Source organism: Pistacia vera, unplaced genomic scaffold, assembly GCF_008641045.1.
Source record: "Pistacia vera cultivar Batoury unplaced genomic scaffold, PisVer_v2 Contig46, whole genome shotgun sequence".
NCBI classification, from domain to species: domain Eukaryota; kingdom Viridiplantae; phylum Streptophyta; class Magnoliopsida; order Sapindales; family Anacardiaceae; genus Pistacia; species Pistacia vera.
The window spans coordinates 1,613,218-1,631,005 of NW_022196290.1; the positions used below are offsets into that span (position 1 = coordinate 1,613,218).

The 17,788-nt window shown below is 32.6% G+C and overlaps 2 protein-coding genes across 10 annotated transcripts; both read right to left on the reverse strand.

The window, feature by feature from the left end:
• Window positions 1-1,056: 1,056 nt before the first annotated feature.
• LOC116144952 (protein ROOT HAIR DEFECTIVE 3-like) lies at window positions 1,057-17,363 on the reverse strand. Of its 9 annotated transcripts, none has more exons than XR_004130340.1 (11): window positions 17,243-17,363; window positions 16,811-17,064; window positions 4,099-4,248; window positions 3,431-3,691; window positions 3,167-3,237; window positions 2,973-3,036; window positions 2,638-2,685; window positions 2,114-2,205; window positions 1,799-1,867; window positions 1,533-1,657; window positions 1,078-1,320 (listed from the first exon to the last, which is right to left on the reverse strand). XR_004130340.1 is itself a non-coding variant. In XM_031430397.1 (10 exons), the coding sequence occupies exons 4-9, from the start codon at window positions 3,518-3,520 to the stop codon at window positions 2,353-2,355; spliced, it is 372 nt and encodes a 123-aa protein (XP_031286257.1). In that variant the 5' UTR covers window positions 3,521-3,691; window positions 4,099-4,248; window positions 16,811-17,064; window positions 17,243-17,363; the 3' UTR covers window positions 2,113-2,205; window positions 2,324-2,352. The 9 variants fall into 9 exon arrangements, 2 of the variants coding, with proteins under 2 accessions (XP_031286257.1, XP_031286258.1); XR_004130339.1 differs by having other exon boundaries at window positions 1,080-1,459; window positions 1,560-1,657; XR_004130343.1 differs by lacking the exons at window positions 1,078-1,320; window positions 1,533-1,657 and adding exons at window positions 2,326-2,401; window positions 2,498-2,547 and having other exon boundaries at window positions 1,826-1,867.
• On the reverse strand, window positions 5,420-8,140 carry LOC116145072 (putative disease resistance protein RGA3). The gene has a single exon (XM_031430515.1). It carries the CDS (start codon window positions 8,138-8,140, stop codon window positions 5,420-5,422), a length of 2,721 nt encoding a protein of 906 aa, XP_031286375.1.
• Window positions 17,364-17,788: the final 425 nt, after the last annotated feature.

Genomic DNA, 17,788 nt, shown 5'->3' on the forward strand with positions numbered 1-17,788 from the left:
CTCAAACGTACCATATGTTTTATTTCTCTAGTGATTTCTCCAATATCATCACCCAAAGAAGTGTTATTTTTATCATAGACACCAAATTGTAATTATCGTAGACTTAAGTTATCAAATAATTTGGATGGAGTCAACAGGTGGCTTTCATCTTGATACTTAACCACAAGACTACGCAATTTTTGTTTTCATTATTGATGCCTATGGAAAATAAGTCTCGTCCTCTAAGCATTATCATTGACTGTCAAGCATTTTGAAAAGAAGACTTTAACGGCATACGTCCCAAAATATATTCCAAAATTCATATCCTATGTGAAGTGTCATTTATCAAATCACGATTTCACTTGCATCTCAACACTATGATGCTATGTAGAATACACATATAAAATGGGAATGAAACTTTTGAGGTAACTTTAAGATGTATATTACTACACTCAAATTATAAAGTATATGAGCTTAGAGATAGCATATATCGTTATAAACCTTAATAAATTATCTAAGAATAATGCTATGCCCAAATACCCCTGGTTACAACCAATATATATATATAGCAAGAGGCAAGCCCTTACATTTAGCTACAAATTTTCTACCAATATCTTCTGATCTTTCACTAGCTTCACCAGAAATGCAATTTGACAATATAGTGACCAAGACTCTTTTTCTGCCATTGTCCCTAACATGATCGTGTTGGTGGCTCCTATAATTTTTGCCTTTTGGATTAAAGAATTGATGAATTGTGAATGTCCGTACAAAGAAAGTATCTGATGCAATTAAACAATAGGTTTAAATCCCAAAAGATTTATTGAAAGAATAATTAAAGAATTGATTTAAGTAATTTAGCATAATTGGGGTGATAACCAGAAAATCCAGTAGTACATGTATAAAGCTATAAAAAGAAATTAAATTGGCAACCCATTAAGCCTATATTGTTATTGTTGGCCCAGCCCTTTAATTGACTTGGGCTTAATGGGTTTTTATATCACCATGTGTAAGCCAGAGTCCACTTGATTTCATGGCTAGCCCATTTGAAGATTCCTCTTGTATCTGCAAATTATTTTCAGTGGCCATTAAGACTTGTGTACGGAAAAAATTAATATCACCACTCAACAAAAGCTTCAGCTATAAAGCTCACACATACCATACAAGGAGTCTAACCTGTTTACAAAATAAATTTCTTCCCAAATTGTACTTAAAAACATTCTTAAATAAAGAATTACAATATTATCAAATGAGTTTGAGCAACTTCATTACCACCTGGCCAACAACATTTTGATGGTCACAGCCACGGCTTCATCACTTTCAAAGACTTTCTTCTACCATCCACTGTAAATACAAAAATGTTCCATCTTAAACATAATGATACATCTGTTTAGGAGACAATACTTTTAACAAAGCCCAGCTTGCTTTTATATGCTTTCAATGATGGAACTAACAGTGTATATATTTGCAAGCCGCAGCAGTGCAGTGCTGGAGAATAAAGAAAGCTACAATTAGTTTGATTTATCATTCAACAAAAAGAGTAGTTATATTTATACCTAAATGTAACATCCTTGATTCACCACCTTGCTTGCAGCCAAACCATTTAAAGATTTCAATGTCTATGAGAACAGTTCATTCTGTTGAATTAATTGATATCACATCACCTTTGCTATATCATCTCCCGTTAAATCCACCAGATGAAAATTTGGATTGAAATAAACATATTAGTGCCAAATTCAAAACTTAAATAATTTAAGCACAAGAATGGAACAAGAGACTTTATATACAGTTATCCATATAAGTTTCACTAATTTAAATATACCATCTTCCAATCCTTCACTTCATTTTTGTCATTAGTTTCCAATTTTGATCCTCTTTTAAATTCCCCTGCCTTCAACCAAGACATTGCAACATGAAATTAATAATTTTATTACAAACAGTAGAACAATAACAAAACTCGATGTACTTGCTTAACAAAATAATACAACATTTTATTTATGCCAAACTTGTTTAGTATATCAACTCCTGACATTAATTGGTTCTTCAAGCAATTCATGAAATGTTTAAAACTTGCTTTATAGTAATTGTTTTATAAAAGAAATAAATAAATAAAAAGGCTTCTGCATAAACTAATTACCTGAATTTACAGCGATCTTTTGAGGAGAATGAAAAACTAAGGTTGAATATAAATTCGTGCAATTCGCAAGCACATAATACTGGAGCCAAAGACTGGCAAGATGAAAGAAGATAATCAAAGTGTTGAATGGAACAACTAGAAAAACTATACAAGCCATAATTCAATCAAGCATGCAAACCATATTTTGTAGAAATAAAACTCTGTTCCTACACCTTAAATTTTGGGGTGGCTATGAGTTTCTAACAATTCGGTCCTCCATGAAACATCTTCTTTAGATGGAATTTGATCCTGTTTACTCAATAAAGCCAAAAGATAAACCAAATAACTTAACATGAGGTAGTCTGTGTAGATGTAAAATGTAAAATGCAAAATGAACCTCATTACTTTGACAAGATTGTGTAATTTTCTTGTGGCTTAGGAACAAAATCCCATATCTGCAGTTCAAGGGAAATAAGGATTAAAAATCAACATGAATAAAGTCAATTTTGAGAAACAAAAATGGAATGTAACAACAAACCTTATACCTTCTGAATATCTTTTCTTAGAATGGGTTCTAAATTTTCCAATGGTGTCTATCAACAAAGAAGAACATACAAATATAAATTACAGGTCATTGTGAAAGAAACTGATCAAGTACAAAATCAAATTACCTAAATAAACAACTTGAGATATCTAAAGCTACTGAATAAAATTCAATAGAAAAAGGAGTGTACCCGTGTTTTACCATGTATGACACATCAAAGTTGTTTTACGCTGACTAAACAATCACATCATGAGCATATTCCACCACCAATTTATAAACTTAAAATTTTTATGATGCCAAATACGGGTAGCATAGGGGTATACAGACGTGTATTACCTGGAATACAGTCTTTAAAAGTGGTTTATTTGCAGCTTGCTCACGGCCAATGTCATGACACCACCTACATTAATATGCTTTAAGAAGAGTACAAAAATACAATATACGGCCAACTGACCAAAGAAAATAAAGTAACATAGAAAGCTATACACTCAAACTAGTGCACCCTTCTATAGCCAGATACAATAACATACATGTTTATGAGCACTATATCTGAAACAGCAAGGGCAAAGAGGGCACTTTGCTTCTCAAAAGCAGTATCATCCTGGGAGGAAAACCAGATAAAATTCAGCAAGCAATAAATATCTCGTTATCTTCTCAGACCAAAAGTTCATTTCCACATCCCAGAACCTGAGCTATTTAAATTCAGATCATACGTCTGAAAATATGTGCATGCAGGATAATCACATTAATTAATATGGGATGAAGTTAAAAAGAATATGGGCAAGCAAAATTACCTCTCCCCTTTCCCTTCTGTCAGTACCCTCCAAGTCCATTACAAGAGTACAAGGCTCAATGCTAGCACTGTAGCACATCTTGCTAACCATATACCTTGGGTCGTTTGAGACCGGAAGAGAACCACGTTTTATAAGTCATTTTATCTTCCATCAACAAAAATTTTAAGTACCATGAGAATATCAAGAGAAGATTGCTTCCTTTAAATGCATCCATTTCCCCAAAGTTAGTACCAAACAAATGATTTAACAGTGTGCTTTTCCCTGTAATTATCATCGAAAACAAAGTGAAACTCTTTAAATTTGCGTATGCTTCAACTTATGCAAGCTATAATAAACCAATAAACAATTAACAAACAAACAAAACAGAGAGATAGGAAAGACATATCTTAAGAAGTAAAAATAACGAAAAATTAAAAGAGATGGTGCACAAATATCATACAGGAAAAGTAATTCCGTTTTCATATCAACACAGCTACTATGCTATCAGGGACAGATGAGCTAACTTATATCTCAGCATGGTTCAACCATTTCTAATTCACAGGGCTCATACTCTTCTAACATGCAATGCTCATTCAAATTGCATTTGGTTTGAGAATAAACCATTAAACCCTTGTTTCAAAATGCATCGTTTGCAAAACATAAGTCATTAGCTCGAGGAGAACACATACCGCTACTTTGTGGTCCCATGATGGAGACTACAGCATATGAAAGCCCACAATCACCCAATTTTACATCCTTAATAAAGTGCTTAAATCTAGCAACATTAAATGTACCATCCTCATCAATAAGCTGAGTTAAGCAAGATTCTCCACTATTCACTGGAGAAGCAAAAGAGGTCACATATTAGCAATTGATCAAATGCACAGCTTATAAAACATCAAATTTGCACATAAATACAATAATTTTCATTGACAAATCATAAATTGCAAAGAACAATAATAACTTATAATTATTTGTCTTTAATCCAAACTGTAAATCATTCCAATCACACTCTAATGAACAAAAAATTGCAAAGCTAAATACCTGACCACTAACTGGAATCATTCATAGTTATTGGGGATACATCCAGTACTTGTTGACAAAACCAACAAGAAATTTGTCTCTAAAATGCTTGGAGAAGTATTTGATAGTGTTTATAGTAGCCCAATGGACATGAGGATTCAATAAAAGCCTACAACAGGGCATCCTATGTTTATTTAAGAGATGAGAATGAATTAGCCAACGCTTACAAAATCAACTCAAATACATTATATAATACCAAGCAATAGTTGGTGAAGATTAATACCTTTGGCTGTGAAATAATGGTAAAAGCATCGAAAGCCGTATGAGGATTATGCCACCTTATAACAACCAAGAATAACACAAGTTCATCCAAAACATTCAGAGGAAAAACTTTCCCACATAAGCCATCATCGATTCTGTCCATTGCTCTTTTCATCAAACATTTTAAAAGGTGACTCTAAGTGAAAGCTAGAATTCAATATCCATAGAATCCCCTGAATCGCAAGCCTAGGCTCATCCATTTCATCTTTCAAACACCTTGCGTGCATAAACATGATAACCCAAATTAGAACTGTAAATGTGAGTTAATGAGCATGTGAGCCCAAACAACAAACGAACAAAAGAGCAAGAGAGAGAGAGAGTGAGAGAGACAGAGAAGAAGAAGAAGAAATTACCGGTGACAATGAGTGGTGACATTGAGAACTATAATTAAAAATTTTAGTAACTAGAGGGCATATATTATCAACAATGGATTATTTTAAAAGAAATACTAAATACATTTTATGAGAGAGAGAGAGAGAGGTTTTGATAGAATTAATTGATCCTAAAATTAAGAATATATTTGTTTGGTATTTATATTATAAAGTCAATAAAAATAAACATTAGAAAATAAGTTAATAAAGGAAAAAAGAAACGAAGGAGACAAAAAGTTTGTTCAATTCTTTTAATTGTAAATAACAACTTACTTTTAAATGGAGAAGAAATTACCTATGACTGTTCTCTAATGGTGACGTCAGGAATGTGAGAGATCTTGTGCCAATCTTCACCTCTCTCCTTCTCGTAACGCTGACTCAGAGTATTGCAACCGACGATCTCCAATTGTTTTAGTGTTGGCGATTGAAGAATGTAATTGGGCAAAGTCTTTAGTTTGTGGATTCCACCAATTTTCAAGTAATGAAGAGATGGCATGATTGTAATAACTAATTCATCTCCTCTCAAAGTAATATCATCCCATTCTTCCCATCTGTCCATGTCCCAAAACTCAAGATTTTTTAATTTGGTAAAGACAATAGAAGATGTGGCTATGCCATCACTTTCTATTCCAAAAAATTCATTACCCACTTTTTTTACATATATAGCCTTATCTATAAAGAGTGACTCAAGAGATGATAATTTTCCCGAAGGAGGCAAATACTCACACCTACAGCAACATTCAAGTCTTAACTCCCTCAACTGAGTCAATAATATCATCCAATTTGGCCATATAGTTTTACCTCTATAATTCCATAAACCTAATTTCACTAAATTTGGAGGTGGTTCTAAGGCCTCAAGAACCATTTCTTGACTCTCATATGTTTTCATTGGGTCATATTCAAGTCCAAAATCTAAAGATAAAGAGAGGAGGTTTGTCTTATTCTTAAGGTTTGCTCGCTTAACTTCACCCTCATCTCCCACATTTTCTAACCCCGAAATACCAAGACACCGAAGATTTGTCAAGTTTTTCAAACTTTCAATACTACATGCTTTACCGCCATGGCTACTACTACTCACTACAAAATTTTTCAAAGTTCGAAGACAAGTTAATCCTTCAATTCCTTTTGGCATGTATTTTATTCCATAAGTCTCAAATATCAAATGCCTCAAGTTGATTAACTTTCCGATCTCTTGAGGTAATTTTGTTAGCTTAACACACCAGGCCATGTTTAACGTTTGTAGATTATATAAATCACACAATTCTTTCGGCAATTCTTCGAAATCATATGTAGATAAATCAAGATACCTCAAATGTATCATCTTTTTTATTTTTGTAGGGATTTCTTGAATACCAATTAATCTAAACTTTAATGCTCGTAGACTTGAGTTATCAAATAATTTGGACGTAGTCAACTGACTTCTCTGATCTTGACTCCTAACCACAAGACTACGCAATCTTTTTTCATTACTAGTCTCTACACTAAAACATTCATTTTTTGTAAGAAATCGAGCAAAATCATGCACTATATCATGCATTTTACAACTTTCTATGCTACCATCATATTTATTTCTCTTAAAGTCTTGAAAAAAAGAGCGCATTGCTAAGTTTTCAAAATACTCTTCCCCAGTTAACTCCATGTCTTTGTTTCGCTCATCCCTAAGGTAACTTTGAGCCATCCATAATTTAATTAATTCATCTTTCTTAATCTCATGATCTTGCGGGAAAATAGCACAATATGAGAAGCATTTTTTCAATGGAAAAGGCAAATCATAATAGCTCAATAGTAAAGGTGGAAATACCCCTCGTTCTACCTCTTCTATTTCCCACATTTCACTATCTAGAACACTTTGCCACTCTTCAATATTTGTTTTGAAACTCAAGAGGCTTCCTAAGGTTTTTATAGCAAGAGGTAAGCCCTTGCATTTGGCTACAATTTTTCTACCAATATCTTCTAATTTTTCACTGACTTCACCAGAAAATGCAATTTGGCTAAATAACAACCAAGACTCATTTTCTGATAATGTCCCTAACATGATCATGTTGGTGGCTCCTATAGCTTTGGCAACTTTTTGCTTACGTGTGGTAACTAGAATTCTACTTCCTTGAGAGCCACACTTTAAACAATCTTTTAGTTGCTCCCAATTTTTGGAATCTTCAGTCCATACATCATCTAGGACAAGAAAAAACTTCTTCCTATCAAGATATTGACTTATATGTTGCAATATAGTTTCTAGTTCACTTAGTTTTGATGCATCACCTACAAGAGATTCAAGGATTGCTTTTGCAATCCTAATCTCATCAAAAGGATCCGAGACACATACCCATATTTTTTTGTCAAAATGGGTTTTCATCTTATCACTATTAAAAACTAATCGAGCAAGAGTAGTTTTACCGATCCCACCCATCCCTACAATAGAAACAATAGAGATGGCTGGCTCTTGACTACTCTCATTCAATAACTTGTTTAATAACTCCTCCTTATCAGCTTCTCTTCCATGAACTATTGATATATCACCAAAAGATGCAGTCATTGGTGGTTTTATATCTATAGTGTGCTCGACCGAACTGAAACGAAACCTATCTTTTTCCATAGCAATATCATCTAATGTTTTACTTAGACTTTTTATCTTGCGAGTAATGGCACAAGGCATGATAACTTTTCTAAAACAAAAGGTATAACAAGGGATGAGTGGACATACCTTTTTGATCATAGGCTTGGAAGCATTTTCAACTTCCTTGAGTTGTGATTTCCCAATTGAAGTTTTCCACTCATCCAACACATCATCTATATCATAGGATGCCTCTTTAAGCTTATCCAACCAATCTCTCACAGCATTGTCCTTGAATTGCTTGTTCTCTGCATCTTCAAGGACAGCTCGAATGGATCGGAAATTGCTGGTGAGCTTTTGGATGTCATCATCAACACCCACCACCAGCATCAACTGTTCTTCAATTTGTTGACGAGCTATTGAAGCCAGCTGGTCCAGGATAACGGAAACAAGTGTTTCAGCCATACTAAAGATGGTAAACGATTGAAGAAATATGAGAAATTGATAATTTGTGTTGTGTGTAGACAATGCTGCGGCAGAATCCATATATATAGTGCAATATGGAAGAAAGAGAACAATTCTTTACTTGCTGCATGGCTCGAACAAAGGTTTACTTAAATGTTGGTTAAGGTATAACTATAGCTGAAACAAGCTGCTTTGCATCATAAAAAATTATGGATTCTACTTCAGCATACATATCAATTAAAAGCAAGAATATGATGCAATTAAAGGGGTTGAGACAATGTATAAAGATCAATTTAGTTTTAGAAGAAACTTTACTCAAGGAATAATATACCTTTGCTTCATGTGTGCTTATTCCCTCGTGATGATTAATTGCAAGTTAAGCATAAACACACATCTGTGGCCATGCTTATTCCTTCCTTCGTTAAAAACAAAAGTTATTCAGAACTTTAACATCAAAGTATTAAGTATCAAAGGTTCTGTGAAGGTCACAAATTAAATAAACTTTTGCATGTCATGTGAAATAAATCATCTAATTTTCTTCGTAGTTTACCGTTATAGAAGTGGGATTGTTTTTAGGTTCACCATTCGTGACATTTTTTTATCCATTAATCACAAATTTTCAATCAATTTTCTTACATATAAAAAAATACTTCCTTTTAATTTTCTTGGATTGTAATATTGAATCCATAATATTTGTTAGAATAAATTGAAAATTAGAGAAAAAAAAAAATCTTTCTTGTATATGATTTATTTATTATAATAATATTATTAGTTTATGAACCCTCTTTCATTTTTATTTTAAACCTTTATACAGTGAAATTATTTTATTTAAGACTTCTTATTAACCAAAAATCTGATAAAAGAAAAAAAAAAAAAAAGAAATTGAAAATTGAATGTCGACATATAGAACAAGGAGGGTACACTGTTAGATGCGGGGATACACATGATTTGTAATACACAGGTTGAACACCGTATCAAAATTTAGAAGGCCCCATCAGGACTAGGAGCACGGTCGGGATGACACGTGGAGATATTGGGTCCCACCACCATACACAAACCCAAATGATCATGTTTCTTTGTCTGTACTGTACTCGCGGCCAAGCAACTTCGCTTTAACATTTTTTCTTCCAATTCTTGCTTTTTTATTTTTCAGTATATCATTTCATTTCATTTAAAATAAATTCTCCAATTATTTTATTAATTATGGAAGTGGTCATTTTAATGAACAATATTTAAAATTCCATAATAATGTTTCCAACTTAAATAAAAAACCTTAATTACATAAGCAAAAAACAACTCATTTTGTAGGGTGTATTCTTCTATTAATTTTGTGTATTTATCTGTGTTTTTAAACTTGACCTAGCTCAATCGATTTAATCGACCAGACTAGGAATCGGGGACTTCGTCGGCTTAATTGACAAAATCACAAAAGCATAAAACTGGAGTCTCAAAATTACAAACACTCTATATCCCTTCACTCACCCCCCATTTCTTAATCATTTAATTATAATGTTAATGGGAAATTAAATTATAAAATATTTAATATTTTTTTAAAAACTCAGAATGGTAACCAATAAAAATATTTTATTAACACAATACTTAAACATATAATTTAGTATAACACGTGTGAACATGAATTATTTTACTATTTTTTTTATATAAAATATAATATAAGATGCCCATTTATAATTCTATTTCTTAATTCCAAAACTATGAGGCATAAGAAGTTTCAAGTAAGTAATTAATTAATTAATTAAAATTAATAATTAGATCAATAAATTATTTAAACTCCCTATAGTTTATTAACATTATTATTATGATTATTATTTTGTTTTATGTTTTAAATTAGCAGCTGTTGTTTACCTTTAACATCTACAAAGTGCAAAGTTGAAGACTCTCCGTTCAACATCATGCATTATATCTTAAAACTTCTTATGTTATCACCAAATTTCATAAAGCCCACCTAATGTTTTTATAATACAAAGCAAGCCTTGCATTTAGCTACAGTTTCTCTACCAATATCTTAAAATGCAATTTGACCAAATGTTGACCAAGACTCTTTTTCTTACATTGAAGACTCTCCTATAATTTTTGCAACATTTTGCTTACGTGTGGTAACTAGAATTCTACTTTCTTGAGAACCAACCTTTAAAGCAATTACCAATTTTTCCCAATCTTTAGGATCCTTCATCCATACATCATCTAGGACGAGAAAAAACGTTTTTTTTTTCTCTCAAGACATTGACTTATTTTTTAGGAAAACATTTTCTAATTCAACTATTGTCTTTCCGAAAAATCTTTCATACGAGATTCAAGGATTGCTTTTACATTAACTCAATATAAATATCAATTTGGTGTTAGACGAAAGTTAGTCTAAGAATACTATACCTTTGCTTCATGTGTGCTTATTTCCTCCTGATGGTTGCAAGTTAAGCATAAAAGACATAATGTTCATGGCCATGCTCAACATTTATTCTATGGAGTTCTGTGAATGTTACATTTCTAGAACGGACTGAGTATGAATCTTACATTATTATTTTCCCAACCCTTGAAACTACTTGGGTCTCTTAGTCTTCTTTGATCTCATACTTTTGAGCCATTTTCAATCACAAAGACTTATGTATGTACAAAAATCATGACCAATTAATCCAAAAGAAAAGATCAAACATCACCATTCAATTAATAAAAGTTTCAGCTAGTTGTTCTTCAGCATCTTATCTCTTGATGTGGGTTTCATGAAAATGACATTAGAATCTACGTACTCATAAACAACTTTCAATTTTGAGGATCTCTTATTATGTTGAGCTAAGCTTTTTAATCTAAAAACTTTGGCCTAATTTGTCTTATGAAATTGATTCTTCAAGAAATTTACGAAATAATGAACTTGCAGCATTGACGGAATGGAAATATCAAAATCAAATTTTCTTTAACTAAAAATTAAAAAAAGCCTTCCAAAATGATAATTGACAAGAGAAAGAACAATTCAAATTAGCAAAAGAAATTACCTCTAGAGTTTTGTATGTTTAGCTTCACCAACATCCCTCCTGTATCACAACCCAAAAGAAGATATTATTTTTATAATAATTTAGAATTACTTGTGCGTCTATGAGCACAAATACTGGAATCATTCCTAGCAATTGTTTATGCAGCCATAGCCAGAACTTGTTGATGATACTAACATGAAATGTCCACAACAGCAGCTCAAAACACTTCTGGATTGATGCCTTCAGTAACTTCAATAAAAATGTCCACAACAGGACATCAAATTTGTACTTAGGGGAGGCTGCAACATCAATGGATGAGAATGATTAGCCAATACTTATAAAACCAACTCCAACAATATATAATAAAGAAATTGTTGGGTGAACTTTAAATACCATTTGAGTGTGAAATAATGGTCAAAGCAGGCATAATTATTTGCCACTTCATAGAACCAAGAATAACACAGAGCAATCCAACAATTCACCATATAATTGCTTCCCCAAATTAGGCCTTCTCCATTCTACATTGTTTCTCCTGCATTCGGTCTATCCCAATTGAAGAAAAAAAAAAAAAAAAACAGAATAAATTTATCCCAAGATGCCTTGTTTTCTCCTCAAGAAACATACTCTTCTCAGCTGTCCCTGCAAATCCACAAAGGATTCAATAAAAGCCCCCAACCAGGACGCCTGATTTTTATTTTAAGAGCCTGCGACATTAATTGATGAGAAAATTTGATTCAGTCCGGACCCAATTGACCACGTCCAAAGTGCTGAAAATTGGATTTAGTCCAGACCCAGTTACGTAAGATCATTAAACCCTCAATTATTTTAATGAACATGTAAACATATCAGAATCACCCCTACTAAGAGGGGACGGAATTGTTATTACAGAGCAAAAAAAATTGCTTATTCAACCCACTTTCATTGAAAGTGGTGAAACTATCCAATTAAATCTTATCATATATTATACATTTAATGCCAATTTCTTTTTTATAATAAAATATTGTAACAAGATTTAGTTGATAGTTCTTGCAGTGAGGTGCTAGAAATTTACTCAATGATTGTATTTCATTAAATTTATGGGTTAATAGACTTCTATGTATGATAAAATTAACAAATACCCCCCTAAGGTATTTGAAATATCAAAAATTCCTTTAACGTTAATAAACAGTTAACGAAGTGTTAAAATTTACAAAATTTAAAGTTCATACATATTACTAAATTACCCTAATGTCTTTTATTTCAACACTTACAAATTAATGGTATGAAGATTTTTGTTATTGCAAAATGAAGTAAACCTCTTAGGCTTCCTTATCAAATGTATAAGTCAAAGTCCACTTGATTTGATAGCTATCTCATTTGAAGAGGTTTTTTATGGCTAAACGACATAGACATACCCCAGGTTTGTCATAACGATAAAGTGATACCCAAAAGGTTTTGAAACGACAAATTGGTATCTTTTTTCATGTGCTATTAGTGATTTTCGTTTGATAATGGTAAAAAGACTAGAATGCCCTTGAAAGTTTGATATTTTAGTTTTTTTATAAATTTAAAAATTTCTAAAAAACCCTCTAGGTTTGCTAATTTAACTAAATACCCCAATATATAAAAATTTTATAAAATGACAAAAACACTCCCACCACCTACAGCGCCAGATTCCGACGACCACCGCCGATATCTTTCCGAAAAATTGCGTTACGACACAAACCTTTCGGATCTGTGTCATAACGCGTCAATCTGGCCTTTTTCGGCCATATCCGTGGTGGATCTGGCCGAAAAAGGCCAGATCTGACCGTCGAGGCCGCAATCTGGTTGTAGATCTAGGGCCAAATGGGTCTGTGCCGTAACGTGTCGATCTGGCCTTTTCCCGCCAGATCCGTGGAGGATCTGGTCAGAAAAGGCCAGATCTACAACCAGATCTAGCCGTCGAGGCCGAAAAAGGCCAGATCGAAACGTTAGATCTGACGGGTCTATGTCGTAACGCAGTTTTTCGACAAGATTCTAACGGTGGTGGTCGGAATCTAACACTGCGGGTGTGGGGGTGTTTTTGTTATTTTATAAAGTTTTTATATATTAGAGTGTTTAGTTAAATTAGCAAACCTAAGGGGTTTTTGAGAAATTTTTAAATTTATAAAAAACTAAAATATCAAACTTTTAAGGGCATTCTAGTCTTTTCACTATTATCAAACGGAAATCACTAACAACACATAACGGAAGGTACCAATTTGTTATTTCAAAACCTTTTGGATACCAACTTGTCGTTACAGCAAACCTTGGATATGTGTAAGTTGTTCGACCGGTTTTTTATAAATAAACATGTTTCGATTGAATAACGTTTTGCTGAAGCTCAAAAGAATAAGGTTGTGCCAATACGGCTATGATAGAGTTACAGCCACTCGACTGGTGAGATGCAAAAAATTAATAGAAAATTCTATTGTAATTAAGTGTCATGTAAAGGTTAAAATAATTTTTTCCAAATCAGGATGTGAAAGGGGTTAAAACCACCCTAAACTGATTTGTAAGAGGTGATTAATTGACAATAGATAAATAAATAAAATCAATCACACAAAAACACCAGATTTTACGTGGTTCAGCAAAATCTGCCTACATCCACGGGACGTGATCAATCTATTAGAAATATCACAAACACAATACAAGATTAATCGCTCAATACTAACTCTAACCTAACCTTGAAACCCCTCTCTCTATCTCTCTCTTTCTCAAAAAAAAAAAAAAAAAAAAAAAAAAACCTCTTTCACATTTGAGCATTGAACTCTCACATACAATATTGCAAGTAATCTAACATATTTACAAAATAAGTATAAAAACTGTAGCATCTTAATCAAAAGACTTGTATCAAAACTAGAGTTAATCCTACCTTTTGCTTTCAATAATGGAACTGACAGTGAAAATGTTTACAAGCTTCCTGACTGCCTGGAGAGTGGAGACTGAAGAAAGCTAAAATCAGTTTGATATTGATATTGCTAAACTTGTTATGGAATGATCAAGATTTACTACCTTGCTTGTAGCCAAACCATTTGAAGAAATCAATAAAATGTTGAATTATTCGATATCACATCACCTTTGTTATATCATCTCCTGTTAAGTCCACCAGATGAAATTGAAATTGGAATAACAAGACTTATAATTTTCATAATTTAAGCACAAGAATGGAACAAGAGACTATATCCATAGAAGTTTGACTGATTTAAATATACCTTCTTCCATTCCTTCACTTCATTTTTGTCGTTAGTTTCCAATTTTGATCCTCTTTCAAATTCCCCTTCCTTTGACCAAGATATTGCAAGATGAAATTAATAATTTTATTACAAACAGTTGGACAATAACAAAAATTAATGTACTTACTTAACAAAATAATACACCATTTTATTTATGCCAAGCTCGTTTAGTATATCAACTCCTAACATTAATTGGTTCTTCAAGCAATTCATAAAATGTTTAAAACTTGCTTCATAGTAATTGCTTTATAGAAGAAAATAAATAAATAAAAAAGGCTTTTGTATAAATTAATTACCTGAATTTACAGCGACCTTTCGAGGAGAATGAAATATTAAGGTCGAATATAAATTCGTGCAATTAGCAAGCACATAATACTGGAGCCAAAGAGTCTGATAACAAGCAAGAACATGTCAAATTGTTGAATGGAACAGCTAGAAGATTCTACAAGCCATAATTCAATCAAGCATGCAAACCACATTTGCAGAAATAAACCTTTGTTCATAAACCTCAAATTTTGGGGGAGCAATGAGTTTCTGACAATTTGGTCCTCCATGAAACATCTTCTTTAGATGGAATTTGATCCCTGTTTACTCAATAAAGTCAAAAGATAAACCAAATAACTTAACATGAGGTAGTATGTGTAGATATAAAATGCAAAATGAACCTCGTCACTTTGACAAGATTGTGTAATTTTCTCTTTGGCAACCTCGATTGTTCGATCAACACCTGAAATTCAAAATTAATTGTGGGTGTCCATGAGCACAAATTTCCAAAACAAATAACTGAACACATACTGGAATCATTCATAGCAATTGTTTATACGAACATGAAATTCAATGGCTAAGATGCTTGAGAGAACCTCCTTGATTGCATATATAGCAACTGAAAACACGTCAGTGTTGATGCTTCGATTACCTTACTAAAAATGTATTGTGGAGGAGGCTGCAACATTAACATATGAGAAAGATTAGCCAAAACTTAAAAAATCAACTCCAAAATGTATAATTACTGGTTGCAGTTTAAATAGCATTTGGGTGTGAAATCACGACCAAAGCAGTGAAAGCCGCAGACCGATTTTCCACTTCGTAGAAGAAGAATAACACTGACCAATCAATAATTCACTGTAATAACTTCCCCACATTAGGCCTCCTCAATTCTACACGCATTTCAGCACATTGAAAATATTATTTCTCCAGCATTTTGTTTGTTCCACTCAACAAAAAAACAGAACAAATTTAATCCCAAGATGCCTCGTTTTCTCCTCTAGATACATACTCTTCCTTGCTATCCTCAGCAAATACACATGAGGATTCAATAAAAGTCTACTATGCTATGGGACACCCTATCTTTATTTAAGAGCCTACAACATTTAAAGATGAAAGAGACTTTGCCAACACATGCAAAATCAATTCCTATAGTATATAATATAATTGGTGAAGTTTATTACCTTTTGGTTGTGAAATAATGCCACATGATAGCAGCCAAGAATAACAGAAACTAATCGAAACATTCACTGGAAAAAAATTCCCCATATAAGCCATCATCGATTCTTCCCAAACCCTTGATCCTATAGCAAATGTTTTCCCATCATTCTGTCCATTGCTCTGCTCATCATTAGTAGTCGTTTTAAAAAGTCATTCTCGGTATAAGCAATATCTTACCAATGACACTCCCTCTTGAGAAAAGAAGTGAGCTCAAATTTTATCCATTACTCAGAAAACATTTGATAGCAGTATCGACATGGTCTCCTGAAACGCAAGCCTTGGTTTAGCCATTTCATCTTTCAAACACCTTCTATGCATAATTCTGTTCACCCAAATGTAGTTCAAATCAAAAGAAAAACTCAAAAGAGTAGTTCAATATCTGCAATGAAAACAGAATACACAAAACAAATGCAACAGTAAAAACTGAAAACAAATGCCATTTTATTCAATCTTTCAACAACCCTGTTAACCAGAATGTATAGCGTCAAACCATGTTGTCTTACATTAATTCATTCTAGTTTAAAATAATGGATTATAAAACAATTGAAATCACAAAATATAGAGATGTTAAACAATCTTATTTAGGTTGAACAACTGCAAAATGCGTAAAAGTTAGCTAATGAGCAATTGCGTCTGGTGTTTCTTGTATCTTGAAAAAGAAATTAATATTGGTTAATAAACGAAAAATTGCAAAGCTATATACCTGATCACTAAGTGGAATCATTCACGGTTATGGAGGATACAGCCAGTACTTGTTGACGATACCAACAAGAAATTTGTCTCTAAAATGCTTGCAGAAGTGTTTGATAGCATTTATAGGAGCCCAACAGACATGAGGATTCAATAAAAGCCTACAACAGGGCATCCTATGTTTATTTAAGAGATGAGACTGACTTAGCCAACACTTACAAAATCAACTCAAATACGTTATATAATACAAAGCAATAGCCGGTGAAGATTAATACCTTTGGTTGTGAAATAATGGCCAAAGCATTGAAAGCCGTATAAGGATAATGCCACCTTGTAACAGCCAAGAATAACACAAGTTCATCCAAAACATTCACAGGAAAAACTTTCCCACATAAGCGATCAGCGGTTCTGTCCATTGCTCTTTTCATCTAACATTTTAAAAGGTGACTCTAAGTGAAAGCTAGAATGCAATATCCATAGAGTCCCCTGAATCGCAAGCCTAGGTTCATCCATTTCATCTTTCAAACATCTTGCGTGCATAAACATGATAACCCAAGTCAGAACTAATACATAGTAGTTCAATATCCGCAACAAAAATGGAATTTACAAAATAAAAGCAATAGTAAAAACTGTAAAGGTGAGTTAATGAGCATATGAGCCCAAAAAAAAAAAAAAAAAAAAAAAAAGAGAGAGAGAGAATAAATTACCAGTGACAGTGAGTGGATGGCGATTGTAGCTCTTGTAATCATATTTCTAAAAGCCAATCCTCACCTTTCCCCTTCTTGTAACACGCACAGCAGGGGAGTAGGGTGTATTATAGAGAAGGCTGTGATATTAAGAGAAAAGAAAGATTACCCAAAACATTAACAAAGGAAAAAAAAAAATCAACTCCAAAATGTGGAGTTTTGAGAATTATAATTAAAAAATTTATAATTTTATCAATATGGATTATTTTAAAACAAATATTAAATACATTGAGAATTATAATTAGAAATTTTAGTAATTAGAAAGCATATATTCAACATAGATTATTTAAAAAAATATTAAATACATTTTATGAGAGAGAGAGAGGGAGAGGTTTTGATAGAATTAATTGATCCTAAAATTAAGAATATATTTGTTTGGTATTTATATTATAAAGTCAATAAAATAAACATTAGAAAATAAGTTAATAAAGGAAAAAAGAAACGAAGAAGACAAAAAGTTTGTTCAATTCTTTTAATTGTAAATAACAACTTACTTTCAAATGGAGA

Bases quoted from the DNA above. Each gene is read 5' to 3' on its own strand.
- LOC116144952 (XM_031430397.1), bottom strand. From the start codon at position 3,520: ATGGTTAGCAAGATGTGCTACAGTGCTAGCATTGAGCCTTGTACTCTT. The intron at 3,037-3,166 runs GTATGTTATTGT...ATATTAATGTAG, and splicing joins GATATAGTGCTCATAAACAT to GTGGTGTCATGACATTGGCC. The intron at 2,402-2,497 runs GTAATGAGGTTC...TTGAGTAAACAG, and splicing joins AATTACACAATCTTGTCAAA to GATCAAATTCCATCTAAAGA.
- LOC116145072 (XM_031430515.1), bottom strand. From the start codon at position 8,140: ATGGCTGAAACACTTGTTTCCGTTATCCTGGACCAGCTGGCTTCAATA.